This window comes from Neovison vison, chromosome 6 (assembly GCF_020171115.1).
Source record: "Neovison vison isolate M4711 chromosome 6, ASM_NN_V1, whole genome shotgun sequence".
In the NCBI taxonomy this organism is placed as follows: Eukaryota; Metazoa; Chordata; class Mammalia; order Carnivora; family Mustelidae; genus Neogale; species Neogale vison.
Genome location: NC_058096.1, coordinates 111,982,476 through 112,008,600, shown reverse-complemented (window position 1 = coordinate 112,008,600; position 26,125 = coordinate 111,982,476). Strand labels below are relative to the sequence as shown.

Here is a 26,125-nt window from a genome sequence, read left to right as displayed (position 1 = left end):
ATGCCTCTCAGCTCTCCTGTGAAGCCAAGGGAAGAGAACTTGCAGGACTGATATGCTGGGATCAATGAAGCTCTCCCCCAGGGAACTGGCTGTTCCCCTTTCAAATACCACCTCCCTAATCTCTCCACTTGCTCAAGTCAGATTCTTCAAAGCTCTGAACAGGACATGAAGCTGGCATGATTAGGAACGGCAAAGGAAAAACGCTCTCTCGAAATCATGGGTAGAGGCAAAAATCATCCCGTTTACGGATGGTTAACGATCAAAGTCAGAATTGAGACATACTGCTTGGAACTGGAATTTCTTCCTTTAGCCGTGAAGAGAAAACAAAGTTTCTTCATATTTATTATGGGCCTGTGTAGGCTGGACAGTGTGCTGGGCACTAGGTCAGGAGGCCTACCCTCCAAGACCTTTAAATCTGTGAAGGGAAAAATCACAACAGAAAAAAAAAAAAAAAGGTATGGCCAACGACCAGGTCTTTATCTTAGACAAAGCACAACAACAACAAAAATCACTAATGTGAAAGTTTTTCACAGTATTCACACACAGATAATACTGTACATCATGGGTTATGACAAAACAGCTCTCAAACTGATAAAGGTGTGTGAGGCTGATCATCAAGACAGACTGACCTATATTCCCAAGAGGACTGGTCACTAGAGTCTGAGGAAAGGGAACACTCTGGCCCCAGAAGTGATGTTCTCACCACACCTCTCAGTTCTCAAGTAGCTGCCACAGAAAGCTTATCTTTTCCTTAGCAATAACTCCAAAAACATTCCAGTCAGTACACAGGATTCTCTTCAATGGCCACAGAGTAATGCATTACATGGACATGCCACAGTCCATTGAAACAGTTCCCACCGGTGAGCGTGTGGCTTCCCTCCAGAACTCTGCCACCACAAGTCAATATATCAACTCTTCCATGAGTGAAATCCACCGTTAGCCTTTATTTACCATGGCGACTAAAAACAAGGCATTGCCACAAACCAAGTGGCCGATTAAAAAATAAGACATACATGTTGAAGTCAACAGTTTCTTAAAATCTGGAGAGGACCTCTCCCTGTGTTAGGTAGGAGGGCCTGTGTCTGCTTGGGCAGGCACAGGAAAACAGCAGAGCCGTCCTGTGGGAGTCTGCATATGGGACAACCTGTTATCATTCGACATCATCTAATTCATATATTTGGATAGTGGATAGTATCACAGTTCCTTGGGGCATACAGATAGCACAAAAGCACTAAGGGGGAAAAAAAAGGTAGAAACATTTTGCTTTGCATTCTTTCAAATTATTGCTGGTTGTACAACTGAACCTTCACAAAACTGTAATAAACTCATGAAACAAAGGGATCGAAATTCAGATTTGGCAAACATTTCTATTCCTATGAGAAGCTAGTATTACACGGGTCATGCAATCCTCATAATAAGGAATAAGCATTAACATCCTATTTGGACAGGTCCCATAGGCCGAGAGCAAATTTCAGAATCAAAATCCACACCCAAGTTTCTTGCCATTTGTCTTTTTTGTTTGTTCTTTCTTTCTTTCTTTCTCTCTTTTTTTTTTTTTTTTAAGATTTCATTATTTATTTGATAGAGATCACAAGTAGGCAGAGAGGCAAGCGGGGGTAGAGGGAAGCAGCCTCCCCACTGAGCAGAAGGTCTGATGTGGGGCTTGATCCCAGGACCCTGAGATCATGACCTGAGCCGAAGGCAGAGGCTTAACTCACTGAGCCACCCAGGCGCCCCATTTTTTTTTTTTTTGAAGATTTCACTTATTTATTTGAAAGGGAGAGCATGAGCAGGAGGAGTGGCAGAGGAAGAGGGAGAAGGAGACTCCTCACTGAGCAGGGAGCCCAATGTGGGGCTCAATCCCAGGACCTCAAAACCCAAGCTGAAGGCAGACACCCTACCAACTGAGCCACCCAGGTGTCCCTCTTGCCATTTCTAAAATACCATTCTGTCAACCATCTGATGGCTCCTGATTCTTTGCCATGATCCTAGACTGGCACCTCAGGATGTTAAAGGGGAGGCCTCCCTGAGCAGCAGCAATTAGACTCTAGAAAGAAGAAAGGAGTCTGAAGTGAAGTCTTAAGTTCAGTGTGGGTTTGGGTTTGAATGTATGTGTACACGTCTGTAAGATATGGAATATGGAAAAATGTTATCACACTTCACTTTATTTCATTGGAAAAAGTTTAAAATAAATACCTTGCTTTTATGGAATTGGAAATACAATCACATTCGTTGTTTAAAAAAATAGAGAAAGCAAATATGCATATATGCTTTAAATATATTCATTATATTTTGGCAGTAATTCTGAGTAAAAGCAGAATGAAAAGAGAAAACACGAGAGGATGATGACAAGTGATAAAATGGTACTAAAAAGGTTTTTATTAAAAAATTACCAGGAGACGATGCAGAAAGTGTGGTTCCTCCTCCTGACAGCTGCTTCTGCTACTTCTAGTTTGTGGGCAGTTTTAAATGATAGTATTTTATTTTGAAAAGTGGCTTTAACATGCACAGATGCCAAAGAAATAGGTGTTGTGTAATATGACATTTAAAAAGCCCTCCATCAGCTCAGCCTCAGCTCCGTACCACACAGGGCCTGGATATCCCTCCATGGTTCCTTTTATTCATTTCCAGGAGAAGCTGTCTAGACAGGACGGCAGAGAGACGTGAGCTGGGAATGGGAGGCCCTGGGTTCCTCTCCCTCCTTGACTGGTCATCGGCCTTGTCACCATCACTCCTCTAAGTTTCCTCATTTATAAAAGTGGGGCTGACAGCCCTCGTTAGTGAGGCTCAGTCGAAATAAACAAGTGAGATGATAATTTTTAAAAATGTGAGGTGAGTTGTGAAATGTATAAGCCTAATGATTCACAGACCTGTACCCCTGGGGCAAATAATACATTATATGTTAATAAAAATAATTTAAAACAAATGTAAGGTCTATGTCTAAGTGGAAGTGTATACAGTTTGGCTCAGAGAGTTAGATATTGCTGCTCAGCTGTTTTAGGTGATCTCAGTAGCTACACAGATAAGGGTTTGAGGGCCCTAAATTTAGCAGAAATGTCCCTCTGACTAAAATAAAACCGAGGGTGACCAAGAAAGGACTTAATAAAACTCTGGGGATGCCTGGGTGGCTCAGTTGGTTAAGCCACTGCCTTCAGAGGTGGGTCATGATCCCAGGGTCCTGGGATTGAGTCCCACATCGGGCTCCTTGCTCAGCGGGGAGCCTGCTTCTCTCTCTGCCTCTGCCTGCCACTCTGCCTGCTTGTGTTCTCTCTCTCTCTCTCTCTGACAAATAAATAAATAAAATCTTTCAAAAAATAAATAAATAAATAAATAAAACTCTGAACACCATCTGATACACTGGCAGGAGAGAAGAGACATCTAATTCAGTCACCCCATTCTATAAAATCAATAGAGTAGATAGTAGACAGCTGAAGAGAAACCCAAGAAAGGCAAAGCAGCTTAAGTAAGGCCATTCTTTAATGGTAGGCAAAATTTCTAATGAGAACCTAAGTCCTTCTGAAAATGTCCTAGTTTAAGATTTTATTTTTATTTGACATAAAGAGAGAGAGCACAAGGGGGAGTGGCAAGCAGAGGAAGAAGCAGGCTCCTGGGGAGCCTGTTGTGGGGCTGGATCTCAAGAACCTGGGTTATGACTTGAACAGAAGGCTGCTTAACTGACTGAGTCACCCACATGTCCCACAAACCTCTATGCTGATCATTACTTCAACCTCACCCTAAGAAAAGAAAGTAGGTTTCACCAGACTCATCGTTATCCTCATCAGAAGTACTGACTGAACTTGAAAAAGATGAAGTGACTCGGCTAAAAACTCACAAAGATGATCATATCTAGAATTAAGGTTTTCTGATTTCCAAACAGTGGCTCCTCCCATAAATAGCACTGACTACCCTGTCATTCAGAATACTGATCTCACTGTTGCCCCATGTAAGGAAACCTAAGTATACTCAAGAAGACATTTTCTCTCTTTCTTAATCTACCACTTAGGTATAGCTCCTCAGGCTTTTTCCTATGACACAATTTAGTTCTCTGAGGAAAGGGCTTGGATGGTTCAGAATCATGTTCAAATTGGAAGAAACCTTAAGAACATTAAGATTTCTGTATGAGGAGCTGATGAGACTGATTTCATGTTCCACCTGCAGCACGCTCCACCACTATGATCCTTAAACCATGTTAGAGGGGAAATGCTCCATCATTTAGTGGCCTCATTGTGCCCATTGGCCCTTCAGATGTGCTTATTCCTAACGCAGTGGAGCTTGGCCCGGGTGTGCAAACAAGAAAGTGTTGGCCTGGAAGATCAGGGACCGTGAACACCCAGTGGGTCATCCCTATGCTAAGGCGCACCATGCGCCATTTATAAAATGGTGCTTCTAGCAGATCTTCAGCACACTACGACTGAGACTGATCAACCAATATTTACTTAAGGTCTAGGGACTCTACGTTTACTCACCTTTAGTGTCCGTCTCCAGGATTATTACAAAAGACCCTCAAGACTGGGACATAATTGGTAAATAACACATGGGAGGAATATCAGATTTTAAGCTTTTACTTAGACTTTATGTTTGAAATATGAACCATGACAGAACCGCTTCTCAAACCATGAAAGAAAAGCCCAAAAATAAAATTTCTGACCCCTTTTGAACATCCTGATGTGGAAGGGTAGAAAAAGAACACAATCTAGTGCGGGAGTGGAGAATCCGAAATAGGTCCAGCACCACCGAAGCCTCTGTCCCTTCAGGGATGTCACTTCAACGCCACATTCTTAGCTTTTCTCACTAGGAAAATGGGAATTATAAAACTTGTCCTACCTACCTCACAAAGAAGCGAAGACAAAATGAGGGCACATGTGTGAAACTATGTTGGGATGTAGTGCGTAAATGCAGATTGTTTTATAAACGATGTAGAGCTGGATTAAAGCTACAGTGAACTAGACTCTGTAACATAAAAAGTAAAACACTTTCCAGAGAAATCTATTTGCCAACGGGGGTGGGAAGATCTGCTAAAATAATTCTAAAGCTATTTATCAGTAAGATGATAGTATCTGGAAGCACTTCTTTTTTTTTTTTTTTTTTTTTTTTTTTTCGACCAGGGGTGACTTTATTTCTGATTTTTGTTTTGGTTTCCTATGTTGTGTTTGAAATCGACATAGCGGTTCAAATGTCTTTGGCCTGTCAGCTCTGTACACCCACCCAGTGTGGCCCTGGAATTCAGGACCCCCACAGATCAAGAGTCGCCTCTGGAAGCACTTCTATAATCCATGCAAATAGTAAGTTGTTTGAAAAACACGTGTGCCATTTTGCCACTTTGGTGTTGGGCATCCTTTGCTCAAGTAGTTAAAACCAGTCTTGTAAGTCTCCTCCCTCATATGTGAACTTTATTTATAATACATTAGAAAACAAACTTTGAAATAGAATAAACATTCTTGTACCTTTTTAATTTTTGAGAATATTTCCATGCAGTCTTGGAAAAGTTATATATGCAAAGTTCATTTTTTTTCCCAACATTTTTAACCAGAATCTCTTTGGACTAATTGAAGTTAAAACTTCAATTAGAGCTTTCTTTGAGGAAAAAAATTCTAAATGTAGTAAATACATAAGTATCAGTAAGTTACAATCTGTGCTATAAAACCTACAAGTATAAATGAATTTAGCCATTCTATAATAAATGAGATTTTAATTTCCTATCACTCCATGTTTGCGATTTAATTTTTTTAACCACACATTAATATGACATTTACTTCTTAAAAGTAATGAGATAGTAACTATGCTACATTCTTAGAAATGCAAGCCTGTATCCTATGCCTATGATACTTTTTGTTAGAATAATGCTTTATAGTTTTCCAAAAACTTTCAGGTAGAGGAATCCCCCCCACCCCAACTGCACAAAGCAGGGGAGAACAGATCTGCTGAAATTGCCAGAACATAGGGCTTTGGTTCCAAGATCGGGGTTTTTCCCATTCAACGGCACTTTTTCTCTCTCAGGTTCTGTGTTAAATATTTAAAAATAAAATGTCCATGGAGGACAGTGAAAAACATTGCACCATTCAAAATGGATCTGTAAGCTTTGGCAGAGGAGAAGCCGCTGGGAGGGGCAGTGAAGACCACCCCCCTTCACCGCCCCTCAGATTCAGGGGTCAAGTTGAAGGGCACACAGGGACCAGGGGCTCTTACCGTCCAGGTGGCCGACTTGGCGGTGCTGGACTGCTGGAAGGACACGTCGAAGCTGTGCGGACCCGGGTAGTCAGTGTTGGAGGGGATGGCGGGGGATGGAGAGAGGGCATCGAAGGTGGAGCTGGGCTGCGCGTAGGGCGACGGCGCCGTGACACTGTTCTGCGCGTGGTCTGTGTTGTAGGGGCTGGTGGACGACGAGCCGTTCTGGATCTGCTGGTCCATGCTGTTCAGGAGCCCCAGGTTCGTGTACTGTGGCTACAGGACACCCAGAAACCCCAGTGTTAGCTATGTTGGCGGCAGATCATTGCTCTGAGAAGGCATCATTTGGTGCATGCATTCTACAGAAATCGAAATTCACATTCAGAAATGAAACTTCACATTCTGGGTAAAAGGACTAATTTGTGATACACAGAAACAGCAAGGGAAGTCTAAGGCCTGCGTGTGTTTTGTAATGACCCACAGAGATCACAAAGCTTCACGTGCAGCTTTTGGAGACTGTGGTCTCCTGAAGAGAAACTGATAATAGAATATACACAATGATTTTGTGGTAGTACTGTCTAGTGACAGACAGTGACTGTGTGTGTAGTGAGGAGGGCATAGGGTATAGACTTGAAATCACATTGTACACCTGAAACTAATGTAACACTGTGTGTCAACTATATTAAAACAAACAAACAAACAAACAAAGTAGAATATGTGCTGGACATAGAATATGAGCTCTGGACAAAAATGTCCAGAGCTCAGTAGTTATAGAGAAGGTCTTTAAAATAAATAAAAACCACCTACTATTTCTTTTTTATCCCCTCCCGCCATAGTATTCAGAATAAGAAATACTATGTATTTCTATGTATAGTATTCAGAATAAGAAATACTATCCAGTGTTAGATAGATATGTTTTAAAGAGGACTTAAGCATAGAATTGTTGTATATGGGGTAAAATCAGAGGTCCTCCAAACTTCCCTGTAGTCTTATTGTTTAAATTCTGTCCCAGGGTACCAGGAATGCCACCCCCCACTGCCCTCTGCCCCGGGCCCCGAGGACTCAGTTCAGCAAGACTGGAGAAGCATGGGTAGTAAAATTAGGGAGAGCCACCTAGATATTTTTAAAGTAAACATGCTAGTATATCATCCAAGCATAACCTAATTTTTTATCTGTTCTTTCGTTTTCTTTGTAGCCATTTCTTCTTTGCCAGAGTGGAACATGTGTAAGAGGAACATCATCTAGTTATGATTAACATTCTATATTTGATATAATTTAGAAGTACATTAGTTCATATAGCTCCTCTCCCAGATACTTGTAGGTCTTCTGGGCCAACAGGCACGGAATAGGAGGCACTTGATAGGATGTACATGGAAAGAAGGAATTGACTTGTCATTTAATCTGGGAAAAAAAATGCATTACTATCATAAAGTGGGAGAGATCTCAAGCATCAGCTAGTAAGCACAGAGTGGGAATTCTGAAACCAAATCTTCTGACTCTGAGTCCAGGCCCTGCCCAGCACCATCACACCTGTCAGTCTGATGAGACAATTCAAGTCCATCCTAAACTAGAGTCAAAATAGGCACATTTCAGAAGGGGCAAGCACCTTTCAGAAGTTTTGTGTGTGAGAACTTCTGACACATATCGATCTCATTCTTTCTTCAAGTTAGTGAAGGGGAAAACAAAGCAAAAGCAGAAGAGAAAAGTAGTCTCTTTGGTACATATTTTATAAAGGAAAGGAGGACTCTGGCTCTTCCGTTGAAGGATAACTCTGAGAGTCCTTGACCAAGTAAAACTATGGGGAAGAACAGACTCACAGAGAAAGAGAAGCTGGACGAAAATTGTCGTTAAACTGAATTATTTAACTAAACTTTAGGTATTTCACATGGGGAGGAGAAAGTACGAACTCGGCCATTCCATTCAGTCCAGAGAGCATCTGTCTAAATGCTAAAGGCCGCATGTCCATTCCAGTACATTTATACATTGGCATTCCACGGCCGGATGCCACGTCCCCATTTGCTCTTCAAATAACTATTAATCTCTTTACACTTCTCCCCATGCTGACAAGAGCAGCTGTTTGTCTTGCCTTCTCTCCCCTCTGACTTCTCCAGCTCCCATTCCTTCCTGTCCTCCAGCTTCAGCTTCCCCCTCCTGACAGGTGAGGCAAAACTGCAGGTGAGATGGGGGTAAGAGAATAAAACCTGAGGCCCCGGTGAGCGTCCACACCCCTGCTCCCCACCCCCCTCCCCACCCACCCACCCCCCCCCCCGCCCCTGAATTCAGCTCCTCAGGAGGTACGCAGGCCTGCAGCAGCAGCCTAGGAATGGGATTGAAAAGATATTATTTGTGTTCAAGTTAAGGGTCAGCATGCAAAGCACTCCTGAAGGTCCTGTAGGAATCAGATAATGCTCCCGGAGGCACGTGCTTCCCTACAGCGGTACAATTAGGGAAGCAGCCGGCCCTGACAAAAAGGACAAAGGAACCGGCTGAGCACTTTCTCACAGGCAGTAAAATGCCTGTGGAGTCACCCCTTTCCTCCTCCTTCCAGCTACAGAGAATGGAACTTGGGCTAATTGTGGGCTTGGATGAGAACAAAGAACCGTCGTCCTTTGATTTTTTTTTTTTTTCAATATATGTAAAGAGAAACGTTTTGGGACCAGCGTTAAAAGCCAGTGAGCAAACACTCAGTGCTTCTCGAAGGACTTAAGAGACATGGAGAATGCATTTACCCCAGAGGCACAAAGGAGACCCCTGGAATAGCAGGAGGACTGAAGGTATTGGGTGGTACTAAAGAAACAAGAGACTGTATTCCCAGGCATGAAGAGCACTGTAGGTGCTGATGGCTAAGCTTTTAAAGGGCAGCATTTTTAATTCTATACAATTCAGGGGAAATATTTTACTTAATAACAACAGAGTGTGGTTCCAATGCTAATGCGTCAACTTATGCACCATAAAGCTGGAATTTTCAGATGTAGACAAAGAGCGGCTTACTATCCAAGATAAAAAATGGGAAAACACATTTCAATTCAAACTTTCCTAATTTTACTTTAAGGAGCCATAAGTAAGTCAAGCAGTGTACTCAATTGTCTTTTAAAAAATTAAAACCCTAAAACCAACTTTAATTTACCTAGAACAAAGAACAACAACCCACCAAAGTTAAGAATTGCATGATTGGAAATCTACTTGGATACTTGGCAGAGCTTTGTTAAAAATCAGTGTCATAAACCTGCCATAGGAAGCAGTACTTTTGAAGTTAATTTAAAAAGCATTCAGTGAACAACAACAACAACAATTTCTTATTTGACGGGAGAAGGGACATGTTGACAGAGTAGGATTGGAGGCTGAAGGCAGATCAGCGGAGCCAAGAGGAACATGAGCAGTGCAGACAGGACCAGCAAAATCATTTGTGTGACCCTTTGCAAAATGAAAACGCAGGGCCTGGCCGTGCTAGATTATGGTTCAAACAGGTGATAGCAGAGCATGAAACAAATACAGGACCCCTTGTTACTGTTCTCTTTTGTATTTGTGGATGAAGCTAGCTCTGAGCCATGTCAATGAGGATAATATTCATCCCTCATGTTCCACCATCCCTACGTTTCACCAAAGTGAACATAGTGGGGGAAAGGGAGCAATGTCTGTGCCTCTTCTTTATTATAATCCCATAAGCACAGAGGGGAGAAACTTCTTTTTGCTGGGATGCTAATGTAATGCCTATTTACAAAGACCAGTAGAAGAGCCTCAGAAGTTAGAACCTGACACTTCAATGTCAGTCCAAAATACTGCCCTCAGAAGAATTCTCTGGGTTTGCCTATGTCCCATATATTTCTTATGTAAGAAAAACTATTAGAATTTGAAAGAAAACAAACAAAAAAAAAGTAGATTGTTCCTTTCTAACCACAAGGTACCTTGATCTTGAAAAAAAACTTAGCATACCTGACAGATACTCAATGAGTGAATGAATGAATGAATGAATGAATGAAAAATGTTATAGATCTACCCCATCCTGTCTGAAAGAAGAGACAGCCATCTTTCCACAAAACCTGAATGGCAAAATGAATACAATTTACCTGATAAAGTAAAACAACTGATTTCTTCTGAATTCAAACAGGTGCTTCATTTCCTATCAAATAGGTTTGAAATAGAAGATTCACCACTTGGACCCTAGGGTTTTTACCAACTTCTGTAACTGAAATATATCCAGGTTCATCACAGACTAGCTGATCTGACCACAGAAAGGATGAAACACACACCTTGCTTCCTGAGACTTCTACTCCAGGTACTCACAGAACATTCTGGGGGCATTCTGAAACATGGAGCTGTTATGAGAAGTGTAGGGACACCCAGGGGCTGAGTCTCAAACTGCTTGCTTTCACCATTAGGAAAGAGTAAGTGTAGGTAAGAACTAGTCCCAAATATAGAGAAGAGCATTTTCCTGTTTTTCTCCTCTCTTAAGCCCTTTGCATTCTCATAGCCATCTACAGGCTTTCATTTATTTCTTCAGTTTGGATGCGTAGAATTAAAATATGGAAGACTGCATTTTTTTCTTGAGTGGTCACTGCTGTTGGAGTGTCCTATAAATGCAACCCTTTTAGCTACATCTATTTCTCCTTCCTGGATTACACTGATAAGTGATCTTAAAATCTGCATATAACGTGAACCTAAATTTTCTTCTCCTCTGCTCAGAAATAATGTGTCAGTATATATCACTGTAAACAAAACTCAGTATTGAATACCTGGGTTCACCTTTCACGTTGACAGCGCAATGACTTTCTTATAAAAGAATTTAACCTCAGAAAGGATCCCCATCAAGGCATTTGACCAGTACAACGGAAAGAAGGACTTAGACATCATTTGTGTTTCTGTAAATCTTTGTCCTCCAATTTATCTGTATAAAAGAAATTGTGTAAGTTCTACTTACCAGAGATTACTATCTGTAATAGCTAATTGATGAAAACATGGCAACGAGAGCCAACAGTCTATGGCAAGAGATTAATAAAAAAAGGAGAGCCAAATCAGGGGAAGGAGAGGTTCTTGCTGACTGCAAGATACAGAATTGAAACTTATTGGCTTCCATTTCAATGTCCTCTTGTCACAGGAAACAATCACTTGCCTAAATTTTATTTGGAAGAAATTATATTTATAATCTCTCTGAGATTAATCTCTCTGATTCACTCTGAGACAAAACTGGGAAATTAAATATTCTTCGGCACTTACATTCCTGAATGGATCCTCACATGGCAAAAGAACTCTGAACTTAGACTGGATGATGTGGGGTCTGAGCCCCAGGCCTGTCACTAACGTACTGAAAATCCCTGTATAAGGTACATGTACTGCCTGGACCTTTGTTTTCTATAAGGAGATTGATTCTGATGACCAAATATAAAAAGTTCATCCAATCTAACATTCTGGTAGATGACCACACTCATCCAAAAAGCTATTTAAAGTGCCATGAGGTTACTTAAAAAAGAGATAGAGAGACAGAGAGAGAGAAGAGAGATAATCTGCTAATCTGCTTTTTACTTATACAGATTAGCCAGACCAAACCTAGAAATCGAAAATGATTCAGGCAGCATGGACATGCTTTCCTCAGCTGGGAGAACCTCTCACCTCAGGCTTCTTGAAGGAGCTTTCAAGAACATTCTAAAGCCCCTCCTGAGAAAAGAAAATAATTTTCCTCATGACCCTGGACTGACAAAGCATTCATTCAAATATGCTCTAGCAGACAGTACTGCATTTTCATCCCCCAAATATCGGCAGAAGAGTGACTTTTCAACAAGCACTGCCTTAGGGAAAAATACTTGTCATGTTTTAGTTTTCTATCACCTGCCTCACCTGAAGGAATGATGGCTTGTTTTATGGTAGAACTGCACACAACTGAGGTAAAGTGCTCCATTTGTGAGCCAAGAAGATATTTGTGTTATAAAGTCAAGTTTAAGTACCATCTTTCAACCTTAAGAATTTATTCAGCATCACATTTTTCTCCAGACCAGATTTTGTTCATTGTAAAGTATTTCCCTTCTTTTATCTTCCAAATGATCCCCCAAAGTGGACATTTGGAGGTAAAATACACTCCTACCTTAATAACCATAAATATCATGTAAGAATAAAGCACCTAAGCACACAGGACTTCTGACAGCCGGCGGAGAGTTTACTAGAAGGTTTTATGTTCTGACACAAAGTGCTGAGATTCCTCTGAGGTCTGAGAACCCGTAACTCAGGAAAGAGCTCCTGCAAAGCCCCAACTAATGCCAGACAACCGCAGGTGAGACAAACAAATACAAAAAGGGCTGATCAGGTGGACAGCAATGTCCACAAATACTAGACCACAGCATTTGAAAATTGATGTAAGGAAATGGGTTGAAAACTAAACCCAAATAGACCTACTTTACACTGTGTAGAGCTCAGCTAGGGAAAACTAAACTTTACATTCTGATGACAGTCAGTACTCCCTTTTAGTAATGACATATGAACAAAATCATAATCATGAGCATCTACTTTCTGTGAGAAGCTTTGGTTACCATCACGGTGCTTCCAAGGAAGTGCATGGGCTGAGCAGAAAGCAGAAAGGTGTAATTTTAATATTCAATAATTCTAGATACAGATATGAAGGGAAAATATGCCCATTTCAATTTTTTCAAAGTTAGAACAAAAATACATTTGAGGATAATTTTTCAAATATTTTATTTATTTATTTGACACAGAGAGAGATAGATCACAAGCAGGCAGAGAGGCAGGCAGAGAGAGAGAGGGGGCAGCAGGCTCCCTGCTGAGCAGAGAGCCTGATGCGGGGCTTGATCCCAGGACCCTGAGACCATGACCTGAGCCAAAGGCAGAGGCTTTAACCCACTGAGCCACCCAGGTGCCCCTGAGGACATTTTCAATCTGTTAACAACCACTCTTTCAATAGCTTTATTTAGCAGAAATAGTAATGTGAAAAGAAGATAGTACATAGTAATGAAGATTTTCAGTGAAGATTAACCCACCCTTATGGAGAATATACCATGGTGACTTTAGAGGTTCATCAATAATGTCTCATTGGTTTTTAAAGTGAGATTAAAATACTTAACAATAATATATATATATGTGTGTGTAAATATATACACACATACGTGTGTGTGTATATATATATATATGTCAGACCATATTTTACACACACACACACACGTCTTATATTATATATATGATATAATATATCTATCTAGACCATGTCAGAAATTAGGACTTAAATCGATGGGGCAACTGAATGCAACGAACCCTGAATCACAGGAGAAGCTTTGTTTACCATGACCTGAAACTGAAGACACAGCAATTACAATAGTGGCCATCAAGATTTAAAAAAAAAAAAAAAAAAAAAAAAAATCAAAAACATATGAAACATCCATATCTCATCATATCTCTATAAAACATCATTAGGTATTATTACTACTACTACTACCACTATTTCTGCTACGACGAATAATCTTTTTGAGTTCTTCACTGTGTGTCTTTCCTAGTCTTCAGGTTCCACTTATTCATTTAATCCTCATGAGCTAGGTGGCATTATTATCCCATGTTTTATACTTATTTTATAGATGAGGAAACTGAAGCTCTTCAAGATTAAGGAACTTGCCCAAGGTAGTAAGTGACAGAGTCCAAATGAGAAACCAGTCAATCTGGCTCAAGAATCTGCGTTCTAGACAGTATCTTCCATTCTCACTGCATGCAAATTTGAGTCACTCAAATTTCTGCCTTCAATTTTCAGCTAAAAATGACATATATCTTAAAAACAAAACAAAACTCAACAACCAGTTTTCCATATTAAAGACAGGTTATAAAATTAACCATTCTTAGAATAGCTGTAATTGCAAAGATGAGATATACCCGGCTTCTTGGAACTGCCACCAGAAACTCAGTGCAGATGAGATCATGTCCCTCTCAAGCTTGAAGCCCTTGAGCAGGTCCCTACTTTCTTAGAATAAAAATCACAAATCTTTAATGTGGTCAGTGCCACACTATTTGAAACTCTCTTTTTTACTCACTAAAGAGCCAGTAAACAGGCACTCTTGCAGTTTTTCAAAGGCAGGCTCCTTCGGTGCACAGCATTCTCAAAGGCAGCCTGAATCCTAGCTCCCCTTGTAAACGTTAGCTCAATGTCCTCCCCCAGGAGGAGTCCTCTGCCCAGGTGGGTGGGTGTTCTCCTTTGTTTCACACAGTGATACTGCTCAAAGTTTCCCTTGGCATCACATAATTATAACTGACATGAATTATCTGTGCAAATATATATTTTTAAATATTGGTCTTTTCTGCATGACCATAGACCTATGAGAGATTGATTCTTTTTGGTTTAATTAGTACTGAGTCTCATATCTGGAACAGAGTCTAAGGCATAGTAGCTGCTTGGGAAATATTTATTGAAAGAATGAGTGCAAATCATTTCAAAATATGGGGCACCTGGGTGGCTCAGTGGGTTAAAGCCTCTGCCTTCTGTTCAGGTCATGATCTCAGGGTCCTGGGATTGAGCCCCGATCAGGCTCTCTGCTCAGCAGGGAGCTTGCTTCCCCACACCCCTGCCTCTCTGCCTACTTGTGATTTCTGTCTGTCAAATAAATAAATAAAATCCTTAAAAAATCACTTCAAAATGAAAATCACTTTCAGAAGATATCTATTTTTATTCTAACACAACTAAGTGTTGATTCTCAAGCTAAAGGAAGTCTGCCTTCAAGTCCAATTGGTGTCTATCCATACTATTGCCAAATGAAAGTTAGGGTGCATCCCCAAATAATCTCTCTGACCTTTACTCTGTGCTTTGCTTTGTTTTGGTAGGTGAGAACTGTGCTTTTAGCTTCAGCTTTTATGGGAACTAGTAGCAGAATAGCCAGTCTTGTCACTCACAAGGCAATGAGTAATACTTGGTAGCTCACACCTAGCTAGGAAGTTTATTAATGAGCTTCTACTTCCTTAAAACAAACACATACACGTTTTTGTGCCAAGGCAGTATTTTTTACCTAATGGCCTAGAGTTTGTTTCTAATGCATCTAGGTTAGTAGTAAGAATCCAAATCTTTGTGGTCATATAATTATTCACTTCCTAGGGATGGTATTTGTGACCAAATGCAGATTTTTTTTTTTTTTTTTGAAAGAAACTACTCAGAAACAAGTGTAGAGGGAGATGTTAGTTTCTGGTGGATAGGCCACAAAATTTGTCCCTCCCTCTCTAATTTCCATGATTTTCTACCCAGTTAGTTAGAAGTCAGTTTAGAATAATGTCTTAATTAAGGGCTTACAATGTATGTTTTGAAGAACTCAGATTGCACTTTATCAGACTTACAAACCATTTCTTGCAAATGGTCTAAATTCATGACTTCATTTCGCAGACTTTATAATACACACACAGAGGTTGAAGCACCAGCCTTGATTTGCAAATAGAAAAGTAAAGCATGAAAGAAAGAACATACTACTCAGTTTTACTATTCTATATGTATTCAAATGAGAAACACTGTTTCATGCATTCTAATTTGCTTTTGCTTGTCAAGTCCTTTGCTGATTGCTACATTTTCCATTGTATCTGAGATTAAAGTTTTCAGTGATTTACTATGCTTTGTAATTAGACATGGTGACTTATGTAACATTGGAGTGTTCCTTTAAGCTGTCACTTTTCACTGCAAAACCAAACTGAAGTTTCCAGCTATGCAGAAGACATGTCTTACTTTGAAAATTTCAGACAGCCATCTATTCATTTCAGCCTATTTACCCCATTATGAAAGTAACAATCAATCAGTTTAATAATTACAACAGCTCCTTGGTGTCTTACTTGAACACGAAAAAACAAATAAAAAACTAGGACACCATGTTTAAGAGCAAAATGACTTAAAGATTTCTCAGACATCCTTTAATAATAGTAACACCATAGAAAATGAAATAGCTAAGTATTTGCAAATCTTCAGACTTATCCACCCAGAGCAAACCACCCAAGTCTCTGGTGATGATCAAGAGACATGCAGAGGACAAAATGAATCAGTGTGGAAGCAAATAGACGCTTTTAAGAAGTGACTGCAAAGCCAGATAAAAAATCTAATCTGGGTGGGTTTTTTTGTTTTGTTTTTAATCAAACACATTCTCTGTTCTCCTTGGTAATCAATTAAATGAAAGCAGCATTCACTTTACACCGTTTACCTCTGTTAGAGTACCAGTCAGCTTTTACTCAGGAAACTTCCCTGTCCTTTAAAAACTTTCTTGCCACTTGAAGTATAATAGAAATAAATACCAAGGCTCATTTAAAAAAAAAAAAAAAAAAAAAGGAGAGAGAGACTGAGAAAGACTTGTAAAATGTCAAGGAAAACCATGCCATTCTCCACATACAGGCAGAGACAAGGCTTGTACAATGTACACAATCACTTTGCTTTTTGCACAGGTCAGATACAAAGAGTCATTTCTGTAAAAGTACATACAATATACCATGCTTTTATCTGAAGATGCCCCTTCATGGAACAGCAACAGACACATGACTTCGTCACCTCCAGGGACACCATTTGGCAGTCCTGGAGAGGATGCAGAGATAAATACCACACACACACACACACACCCCGCCCACCAAGGGTCTTCAGTCTAGAACTAGGGAAAAGGGATCTTATCCACTGGGAGAAAAATGAGGGACAAAGCGAGAAGTGCAAAAGAGTTCAGAAGAAGGAGGGGTTATTCTGAAGGTGTGTGTGTGTGTTGGTGGGGAGAACGGAGACATTTTTTAAGAGTGAAGTAGCCTCCCACAGGGCCTTAAAAACTGGAAACAATTTGACCTGAAGATAAATATCTGGAGGGTTGGCATTGGAGGATAGAAAGAAGCCAGGAAAAGTCCCTTCTCGGGAAACTTAACTATTGTGATTTTCAGCCTTTCAAGCACTTTGGGACTGGCTATTAAAATCATTTCCCACCCTAAGGCTTATTATGGGCTTTGGACTTCACCCAGTGTCACCATTTCTCTCTGTGTCTGTCTGTGGAGTCCTCAACCTTCGTCTGGTGACAGTCTCAAACAGTCTATTTAAAAGTACTCAAGCCATTCCCAAAACATCTGATGTTGCCCGTTGAGAGGGTAATGGTTTTCCTTTTAATTCTGATTCCATCAATGGAGTGACACTAATCCAGACTGATTTGAGTAAACAGGGCATATTCTCCATTGTCTCTGTGATCTGAGAAAGAATAAACTTGAGAAAGCTCACTGCCTAGATTGGAAATGGCCCCTTTGGGTGTTTTTGCGCAGGCTTGAAAGGAAAAAGAAAACGCCTGTACAGAGTTCTTTCCAAGGCAAGCTGAGTTTGGGGGTGGTAATTCTCATCAGGGTATTATACTAAACTGCACCTATTAGTGGCTTTAGCACCAATAAGAAAGTAGAACTATTTCTTTTGTAGTGTTTCCAGAAGAGCTGACGAGAGTGTTTCATAAATTTCCGCCTCTGGCAACACACCACAGCTTGACTCAAAATTCCCTCTTTCAGCTTTTATAGGAAATCTTTTTTTTTTTTTTTTTTTTCAAACCATTGAAGAAACACAGACAAGATGCAACTCAGATCACAGGTTCTTTTTTTGTTTTTGTTTTTGTTTTTTTAAATATATTTTATTTATTTATTTGCCAAGAGCTAAAGCAGGCAGAAAGAGAGGAGAAAGAAGGCTCCTTGCTAAGCAGAGAGCCCGATGTGGAGCTTGATCCCAGGACCCCAAAATCATGACCTGAGCAGGAGGCAGAGGCTTTAACCCACTGAGCCACCCAGGTGCCCCCAGATCACAGGTTTTGCATGAGATATCAATTTACACTCTTTCTGCATCCACTAACATTCCAAAAATGTTTTATTGTTGCCAGATATTCCCTCACCTAGAACCAACGTGTGCTTTACCTTAGCACCAGTTACTGAATTAAACTGACAGGTAAATATTGCCTGGTGAAGCCGTCTTGCCTTCTACACGACAGCCTGATTTTACTTTGTCTTTGAAAAACAAACTTAGGCAGGGTGTATCGACTTAGTCATTATCAAACAAGAAATAAATTTAGAAATCAGACCTTACCAAGAATTTTTTTTCAGAAATAGGATAGGTGTGCTATATTATCAGACCAAGTCAGAAGATCGAATATGGGAAAATACAAAGTACTGTTTCCAAAAAGACTTAACAGGCATTTCATTTAACTACTTAGTTTTGCAAAGGAGGTTGCAAGCAATGTGGTAGTTTCTGGAACGTCACTGTTTTCCTGAATGTCTGTACAACGTCGAAAGCAGGACAATCCCTTTTCAATATTGGAAATTTTCAAAATCCACTTGATGTTAGTGGAGGGTTAGGTTTGTAAGGAGGAGACAGGAATGAGATACAAGCTTGGACTTCCCCCTACTTAACAGAAAGGCCAATTCTTCCTGCCTGCCTCTTGACATTTAAATCAAGTCACTGAATTACCTCCCCCAAGAACCCACCCTTCCTTACCTACCCCTCTATTATCTCCTTAATTGCCCACATTTTCGTCCTGGGTGAGATGGAAGTAATGAAGGAGGGTATGGAAGGAAAGGATATTAATATGGGGGGAAGACAGGCCTTCCCTCCATATTTCCATTCTAGTCTTAAATGCAGATGTGTATCCTTGTACAAAATAAATTGAAAAATTTATGGCAAAGATTTTTTTCATTTGAGATATCGAAATCTTGATTTCTTGATTGTTGTTTTTTGCTTAATGCAGGGGGTGGGGGGGACAGGTGTTTGTTGCTTAAATGGGACATTCATATTTGGTTCTGGTCCATTATTTCTCAATTGGAATTCTTATCTTCAACAAATATCATACTTGGTATATTCTCTCACATTTAGCTCCAGGATTACTATTGGCATTTAGAGCAGTGACCAGAGAAACAGTTTTCTCATCCTGATTTTAAGATGACTATTTAATAAAGCTAATCATAATTAGATTTTAAAAATCAGTCTGGATTTTTGTTCTTAGCTTCGATAACATAAACATGTGATTACTGAGTCTATATAAGGGTAAGATACCTTATCTGTCTCTGTAGAGGTCTAAGGAAAGGGAACAGGGAACCCTCAATGTCACCCAGCCCCATCATTTGGGCTAATTTTGCTCCTTCCTTGCAGGATGACACTTGTCATGCCTATGGCATATAGACAGAGTTTTGAATCTCAAATTCTGAACATTGTCCATGCTCTCAAAATATGCATAGGTTCAAGTTCTTAGTAAGATAGACGTCCCCACCATATTTTGTTGCTGTTTCTGTAACAGCTTTCCATTTTAACATACATACTAAATACAGATCTGTGTTTAAATCAACATTCCATTTCCAAGTTAATATATCATGCTCTTTCATCTGCTCCTGTGCAATTTTCCCCTGTATTTTTAGTAATTTTCTCGTCTACACAGAATGACCTTTCTTCCCCACCTTGGCTAAAATCTGGTCCTCAGATGATGTGACATGTTACCTTTGTCATGCACAGTTTGAACCCATTTCACTGTCTTTGAGTGTCTTTAGATTCTCCCACCACATTGTTTCCTCCTGCAGTTATTTGTAATACCTTCCGTGTGCCCTAGAGTTGTGAATTCTGCAGACCAGTGGCTGCAACTTATTCACGTCTGCTTTCCTTACTGTGCCTAGCCCTGTGACTACTTAATGAGCTCTCTCTAAATGTTGGGTTGTAAGGAAATGCTTCTTTCCTGGGGGAAATAATCTAAATGGCTTGGGGGTGGGATATCAAAACTACTGTATCTATTTACAACCAAATTTATACTACTTTTCCATTTTGGAGTGGGGGTTGGGGAAAACAATGAAATAAGGATGTCTTTATTTGTGGGGTAACCATGTACTTTGTCTTCTAAGTGGAACCCTTTTGAAAGTGAAAGTGGTTCTATTCATGATTACATTCAAATAGCAGGCATAAATTAGGAAAAACCAAAACCAATGGTTTCCAATTTATCCATGGAGACCATAGCTATTAAAGAAAACAACACACAAAGAATACATAAGTTATATAAGACTTTAGACACAATCTGCTGCTACCCTTCGAAAGGTTCCAGAGAAGTGGTGAATATTCCTGCAAAACAGATATGCAACATGGAGGAATACATTTTTATACTGCTAGGTGGTCTGGAGCAAAGCCATTTATCCTTCCCAAATGTGCCCCAGCACAGCTCCCATTATACCACCGCTCAGTTCAAAATCCTCCTATGGTTTATCACTGCCACAATATTAAATGTCACACGGCCCTCCATGGGCCACTCTGACACCTCAAACTTTGTTTCCCAATTTTTTCATGCTTTTGATTCCATCCGGGCTCTTTGACATTGCTGAGTACATCAGCATTCACCCCGACTCTGTGGCTCTCCTGATGCCTGTTTCTTCACCCAAAATCCTCCTTCCCTCTCATATTTTAAGGACTTAGGAAGTTCTTCTACCTGACCTTCCAAGTGCAGCTACCTCCTACTCATACATACAGACTTTCTTGATCCTCCTGTTCTGAGGTACTCTCTTTCTCTTTGATCCTTTATATTGTCTTGCTCACACTTCTCATGTGACAATGAGGATCTGCCCTGACTATAACTGCATGTGTCCATTTCCTCTATGAACTGTAAACTTCTTGGTGTAACAACTGTTTCTTACTCACTTCATATCCTACGCACCATCTTTTAAATAACAGATGCTCAGTAAACACTGATTTGAAAAGAGTAAGTCGTTCCTCTAACCCAAGTTTCTCCCTCGTTTCATACTAGTATTCATGACTATTGACAACTTTCAACTTAATGAAAAGGCACCAGTGAAAATTATAAAATGTTGAGAGAGGTAGCACATTAATAAACTCCATTTTACTATTTTCTTATGCCTCCCAATTGTGTTCTTAAGGGATTAGGAATTAAATTCATAGCTTCACTCTTGGATCTACTGTTCTACCTGACACTTCAATCCGTTTTCTTCCAGAACCCAAACCCATTGCTCTACTGTATGTTCTGCATTGGTGACTCAGTCCAGCAAATTGGCGCTGAAAAATAATGTTCCATCAGTCATCTTTTTTTTTTTTAATCATACATTCAAAAGAAAATTCTGAGTCCACTGGCCTTGAAAAACTTTCATCTTCAAAATAAGACTTTTATGGAAATACGTTATTTTTCACAGGGGTATCTTTTGGTATCTGTGTTCACTCTTCCTTATTTATTGGCATAAACTAATTAAAAGAATAAATTAGGTTATTCAATGGTGGGGGGAGTTTACTTTCAAAAGATTGCTATGAAGGGAAGACTTTTACTTATACTCCTCTATCCCATAGGTTCGGGTCTCACCCCAAGTAATCATATGCACCTCAGAGAAAGTTCAGGAACATCTGTGGTGTCATATTTCTCATCTGTTTGTCCCATATCCTTCCTATAAATCTAAAATCTCCTAACCTCAGACTTATACTCCCTTAATACAAAGAATACAGAATCCAAATTCCATATACACTCCTTGTCTAAGAAAATTTTAGTAACTTTGCACTCAGAAGAAGCATATGGAATGATGAAAAAACAACCAATATTTTTTTGGTTGCCATAGCTGACTAGACATTCATTCATATTTCTTAGTGTACGCTCCATACCACCGTTGAGGATCACTGCTCTTCTAAAAAACAAAACAAACCAAACATGCTTTTTCCTTATCTAGGTAAAGGATAAGTGATTTATTATCACCACCCATTTTTCCAATAGTAGCAAAAGAAAGTATGATCTGTGATCTGAGATCTAAGATCTCTTTCTCCCAGTCCCCTCTGGGCTTGAGGGCAACCAATTGTAAAAGAAGCAATTCCGTCGGAGACCGTAGCACAAAGTGAGGTGCACAGCCTGGCTGACAGCTAAGTTAAATCGGCAGCTTCTGCTTCTTCCCTACTCTGCTTTCACGTATGGTGCTAAACATCTCAGAAGCACAACATGGGAAAGCTTGAAACAAGGCATTTATTAACTATTCAGAGAAAGATCAGTCCCATGGGAAAAATGTCTTCTTTCAGGATAGGAAAGACTGTTTCCCTTGACCATGCAGGCCCACAGGTCAATTAAACGGCAAGATCCTCAACTCCAAGATCTTGTACTGCCACCTTCAAATTACTCTTCTTGCTCTCAAGTAGGTTGGCACATCGGTTCTTTACGTAAACTTTTGGGGGGCATAATGGGGATTACAACAACGCATTCCAGGATGCATTCTATCTCTCTTGATATGAAAGAGAAAAGGGTTACATTAAGTAAACGGGACTGACTTCTGCACCTATGGCTCTCTTGACTACAGAAAGAGATCATTAACCTTGATTTATAAAATGAGGTGTCTCAGTATATGAGCCTTGAAGGCCCGTTTAGTTCTAGAATACAGGAACCCACTCACCCAAGTACCTTTCCATCATCACACAGAAACCCGAACAGAGGTTTTAAATAAAAGTGTCCTAAATGACCCTCTAAGGAGGATTTGAGAGTCTCTGAGTATATACCTCCACCGTGTCTCCCACATGCATGAGCAAGCACAGATACACATGCACACAGAGCCCAGGTTTTTGGCAAGAAAGTTGAACTAAAGCTTCATCTGTGAAGAACTTCCCTTCTTTTGAGTCCCTCTCTCAAAGTCTGAGACTAGTCCCAGAGGCCGTGTCATTCCAAGCCTGGCACACTGGAATGGTGCCTGCTTGAGGCCTCTCTCCATTGTCACCCAAGGGGGGTTCATGTTCTCTGCCTTTCGGACCTCTTCCTGTTCACTAACATCTTCCCCAAATCCAGCTCTGCTTAGAGGGAAAGAATTGGAAATGTGGGGAACAGGGAGTAGAGCAGGATCAGTGTTCTTCCATCATTTTTGAGTTGACCCGAAGAAGTTACTAACAAATTAAATTTAAAAATTATCTAAAGTCAGGGATCGGGTTATAGTTTCGGGTTAGATCGGGTTAAAGTCATTTTTACTCTCACAGGGAGTTACATACTTCTTTATTCTTAATCTGTCCATTTTTTTGGACAATTTTTGTGTGATAATAGATCACCATTTCTGTATGATGATTCCTAATGAACATTATCTCAAGATGAATCCTAAAACATTAACAACTTTTGCATTAAATTTCCAGATTCTCCGGGCCATGCAGTCCCACACATTTTACATAGTCAGATATAGAACTGCACTTTCACAGAGGACTAGATATTAAAACGTTGACTCTATACAGCAAAGAGAGCCATTCTTAAGCAACAGGATGAAAATGAAGCTATAAAAATTACACATAAAACACACATTAGTGGAATGATATAAAATTCACCATGGTAATATACAAAAAAGATGCAGGAAGGTAGAGAAATTCAGCCACATTTTTTCATATATATCCTCTTCTACACATTAGCAGCATGCCAAGAGAAAACAGACAATTTGAGCACCTGACTATACACATTTACGTAAAGTTCTGAAAACTACAAAGCCATGGAAAGGTATCTTCTCTCATGGTAAGGGCGCTATACGCTCACATTCAACACGATTCTTCTGCCTCCATAAAAGGCAAGAATTCCTACCAGTTATCTTCTAAGCAAAACATTTATTCAGTTTTTCCCTTCATGAGAAATAACCATTCTTTTCCACTTTGCATCAACTTCCAACTTTTCTTATAGATATTTCTAAACCACCTTTCCTTTCTACCCCTTCCTACTTAGGCATGAAGTCAGATCCCAGCCTGCTTATAAGTATAGGTGGGAAATAGCTCATGGACAAACACAAAGTCCGGTATGATATGATTGATAAACCATGTCGCTAGTGATTAAAACTGACCAACATGGGATCACATAGAAATGAAATCATCTTTAAAGTCACCTCCATTTTTTTTTTTTTTTTTAACCGTTTGGTAACATTTTAAGCTAACTTGCCATATTAACGCAGAACAAGAAACTCAAGTTTCTCCACTAAGGACAAGCATACCTGCTTGAATGTTTTAAAGGAAAACAGGCACTTCCTTTTCCTTCTGTAGATAACTCGATATTTCCCCTGCTCTATTTACACAGTTCAGGTGTCTAGACAATAGCGCGGTCAATATGACAGCGCGGGCCCTGCTTTGTTGCCTTTTGCAGGACTCTTCCTTTTGCCGTGTGCACCTGAGTCCCATGCACTTTGTTTTGATTTTTAAGGAGCTCAGTTTGAGCACTACACTCTACTTTTCCAAGCATTCGCCTGCAAGCATTTTCATCCGAAACACTGAACTCACGCTCACTACCCGCACCCGCCTTCCCCCCCAACCCCGATCTGATTAGTGTCAACACAGCTGCCCTATTCTGAGGAATGTAAACTAATATTGTTGTTAGACCTCCCTCAACCTTAGGAAACTTCCTCAAAGCCTTGCAGTCTCTTCAGGAGTTTTGTTTCCGTATCCCTTTGCTCAGTGATTTAAGTCCCTGAGACAAATTTGAGGAGAGATCAGAGAGGCAAACCAATTCCTTACCTAAAATCCTGTATGCTGTGATACACACTGCCATGTACACATGTATAAATATTTAATAACGCATCGCCCCCAAATAACTTTGTCATGATAAGTGAAAGTCTTAAGTCAATCACCAGACAATAGGGACATTAGTAAAGTCCCCTGAGGATTTTAGATGGGTCTCTGGATTGATAGAATTCAAAACGAAGATGGTTTAAAAAAAAAATCTCACCTGGATTATTTTGAAAAAGCTTCATTTGCTTTTAGGATGAAGTCTGGAGATAGAACTGAGAACTTAACTGAGTTAAGACACAGCCAACTAGTTTGTCTTACTGGTACGTGAATACCCAACAGGAGTCATTTCCATGTATCTAGCAGAATGTGAGCTGCTCTCTCAGTCTGTTCTTACAAAAAGTGATTTTACAAACTCCTGAATATTGGGTTTCTTCAAATACATAACGTCACCCAGAAATTTTTCTCCTCCCTTTTCTCCTATTATTTCATCTCCTACTTAAAGGAAAAAAAAAAATCTTACAGTCACCACAGAAAACATGAACCAAGTAAAGGAGATTCCTACACACAATTTGCAAAAACATTACATTGGGTGACCAAGAACCACAAATATGTAAACTTTTATTTAAAAAATAAAAATGAAAAAACATCTCTAAATGGAGTGCTAAAATCTAAAATCCTTACCTCACTAAATTGAGTCTGGGCATTGTTTTCCAGGTACAACATGTTAGCAGTAAGATTGATCAATGCCGCTGTCCTCTCTTCTGGCTCCAGGATTTTGCCAACCCCCCCACCCCCTCTGAGACCCTGACAACAGGAATCTACTAAGAAGATAACAGAACTCAGGTCCCTCTCTCTCTTTCTCTCTCTGTACATAATTTTAGGTTCCCTAATATATACCCAACTATAGGCATGAGGGGCGGGACTCTTCTCTTTACCTGTCCAATCCATCAACTTCCACCTGGAGTCCTCCACTCCAATGGAGTGAGGCCTCTCCCATCTCATTAAGTAGTTAGAATTCCTTATCACCAATCTTTAAAAGAAAAAGAAAGAAAGGAAAAAAAAAAAAAAAAAGGAGAGAGACTGGTAAAACTTTCCCTTGCCTCTTTCATAAGAAAGTGCTCTCTCCTAAAAACAAAACAAAATCTCCCCAAACAAACCTCAGACCGTCCCACCACCAGGACTTAGAGAAGGCTTTTCAGAAGGTTATTTTACACTTTGCAACTGAAAAGTAAAACTTCAGGGAGAGCTTTTGGAAGCCCCCCCTTTTATTTAAACTAGATGTGGAGTTTTAAGAATGACTACATAAAGTTAGTAATTTCTAACTAAATCCTAAATACTAAAACCTATTTCTAAATATTCAAATCGATAGTTATATTTTCTCAATAAAAAAAATTAAAATCCACTGCTGGATAGCTGAAAAATTTTCAACTTATTCTCCACAGAGAAATGCCAGTGGTTAAACACAAACTTATGCCAATATAAGCCACTTGCTTTTTCAGGACATAGTCAATGAACAATTTAAACCACTGGTCCCGTTACCTTGCAAAA

The 26,125-nt window shown here is 39.9% G+C and overlaps 1 protein-coding gene across 10 annotated transcripts in view; it reads right to left on the bottom strand.

The window, feature by feature from the left end:
• The window catches only part of TP63 (tumor protein p63), a 138,267-nt gene that overhangs the window by 73,609 nt on the left and 38,533 nt on the right, over positions 1-26,125 (bottom strand). For 5 of the 10 annotated variants that reach the window (XM_044251986.1, XM_044251987.1, XM_044251989.1 and 2 more), the window contains exons 1-2: positions 25,259-25,458; positions 6,187-6,441 (exon numbers count right to left, since the gene is read on the bottom strand). In XM_044251986.1, the coding sequence (XP_044107921.1) occupies positions 6,187-6,441; positions 25,259-25,450 (447 nt within the window). In that variant the 5' untranslated portion in view covers positions 25,451-25,458. Of the gene's footprint in view, positions 1-6,186; positions 6,442-24,794; positions 24,850-25,258; positions 25,459-26,125 lie in introns of those variants that run through there. The other 5 variants (XM_044251992.1, XM_044251993.1, XM_044251994.1 and 2 more) reach the window with 2 other exon arrangements.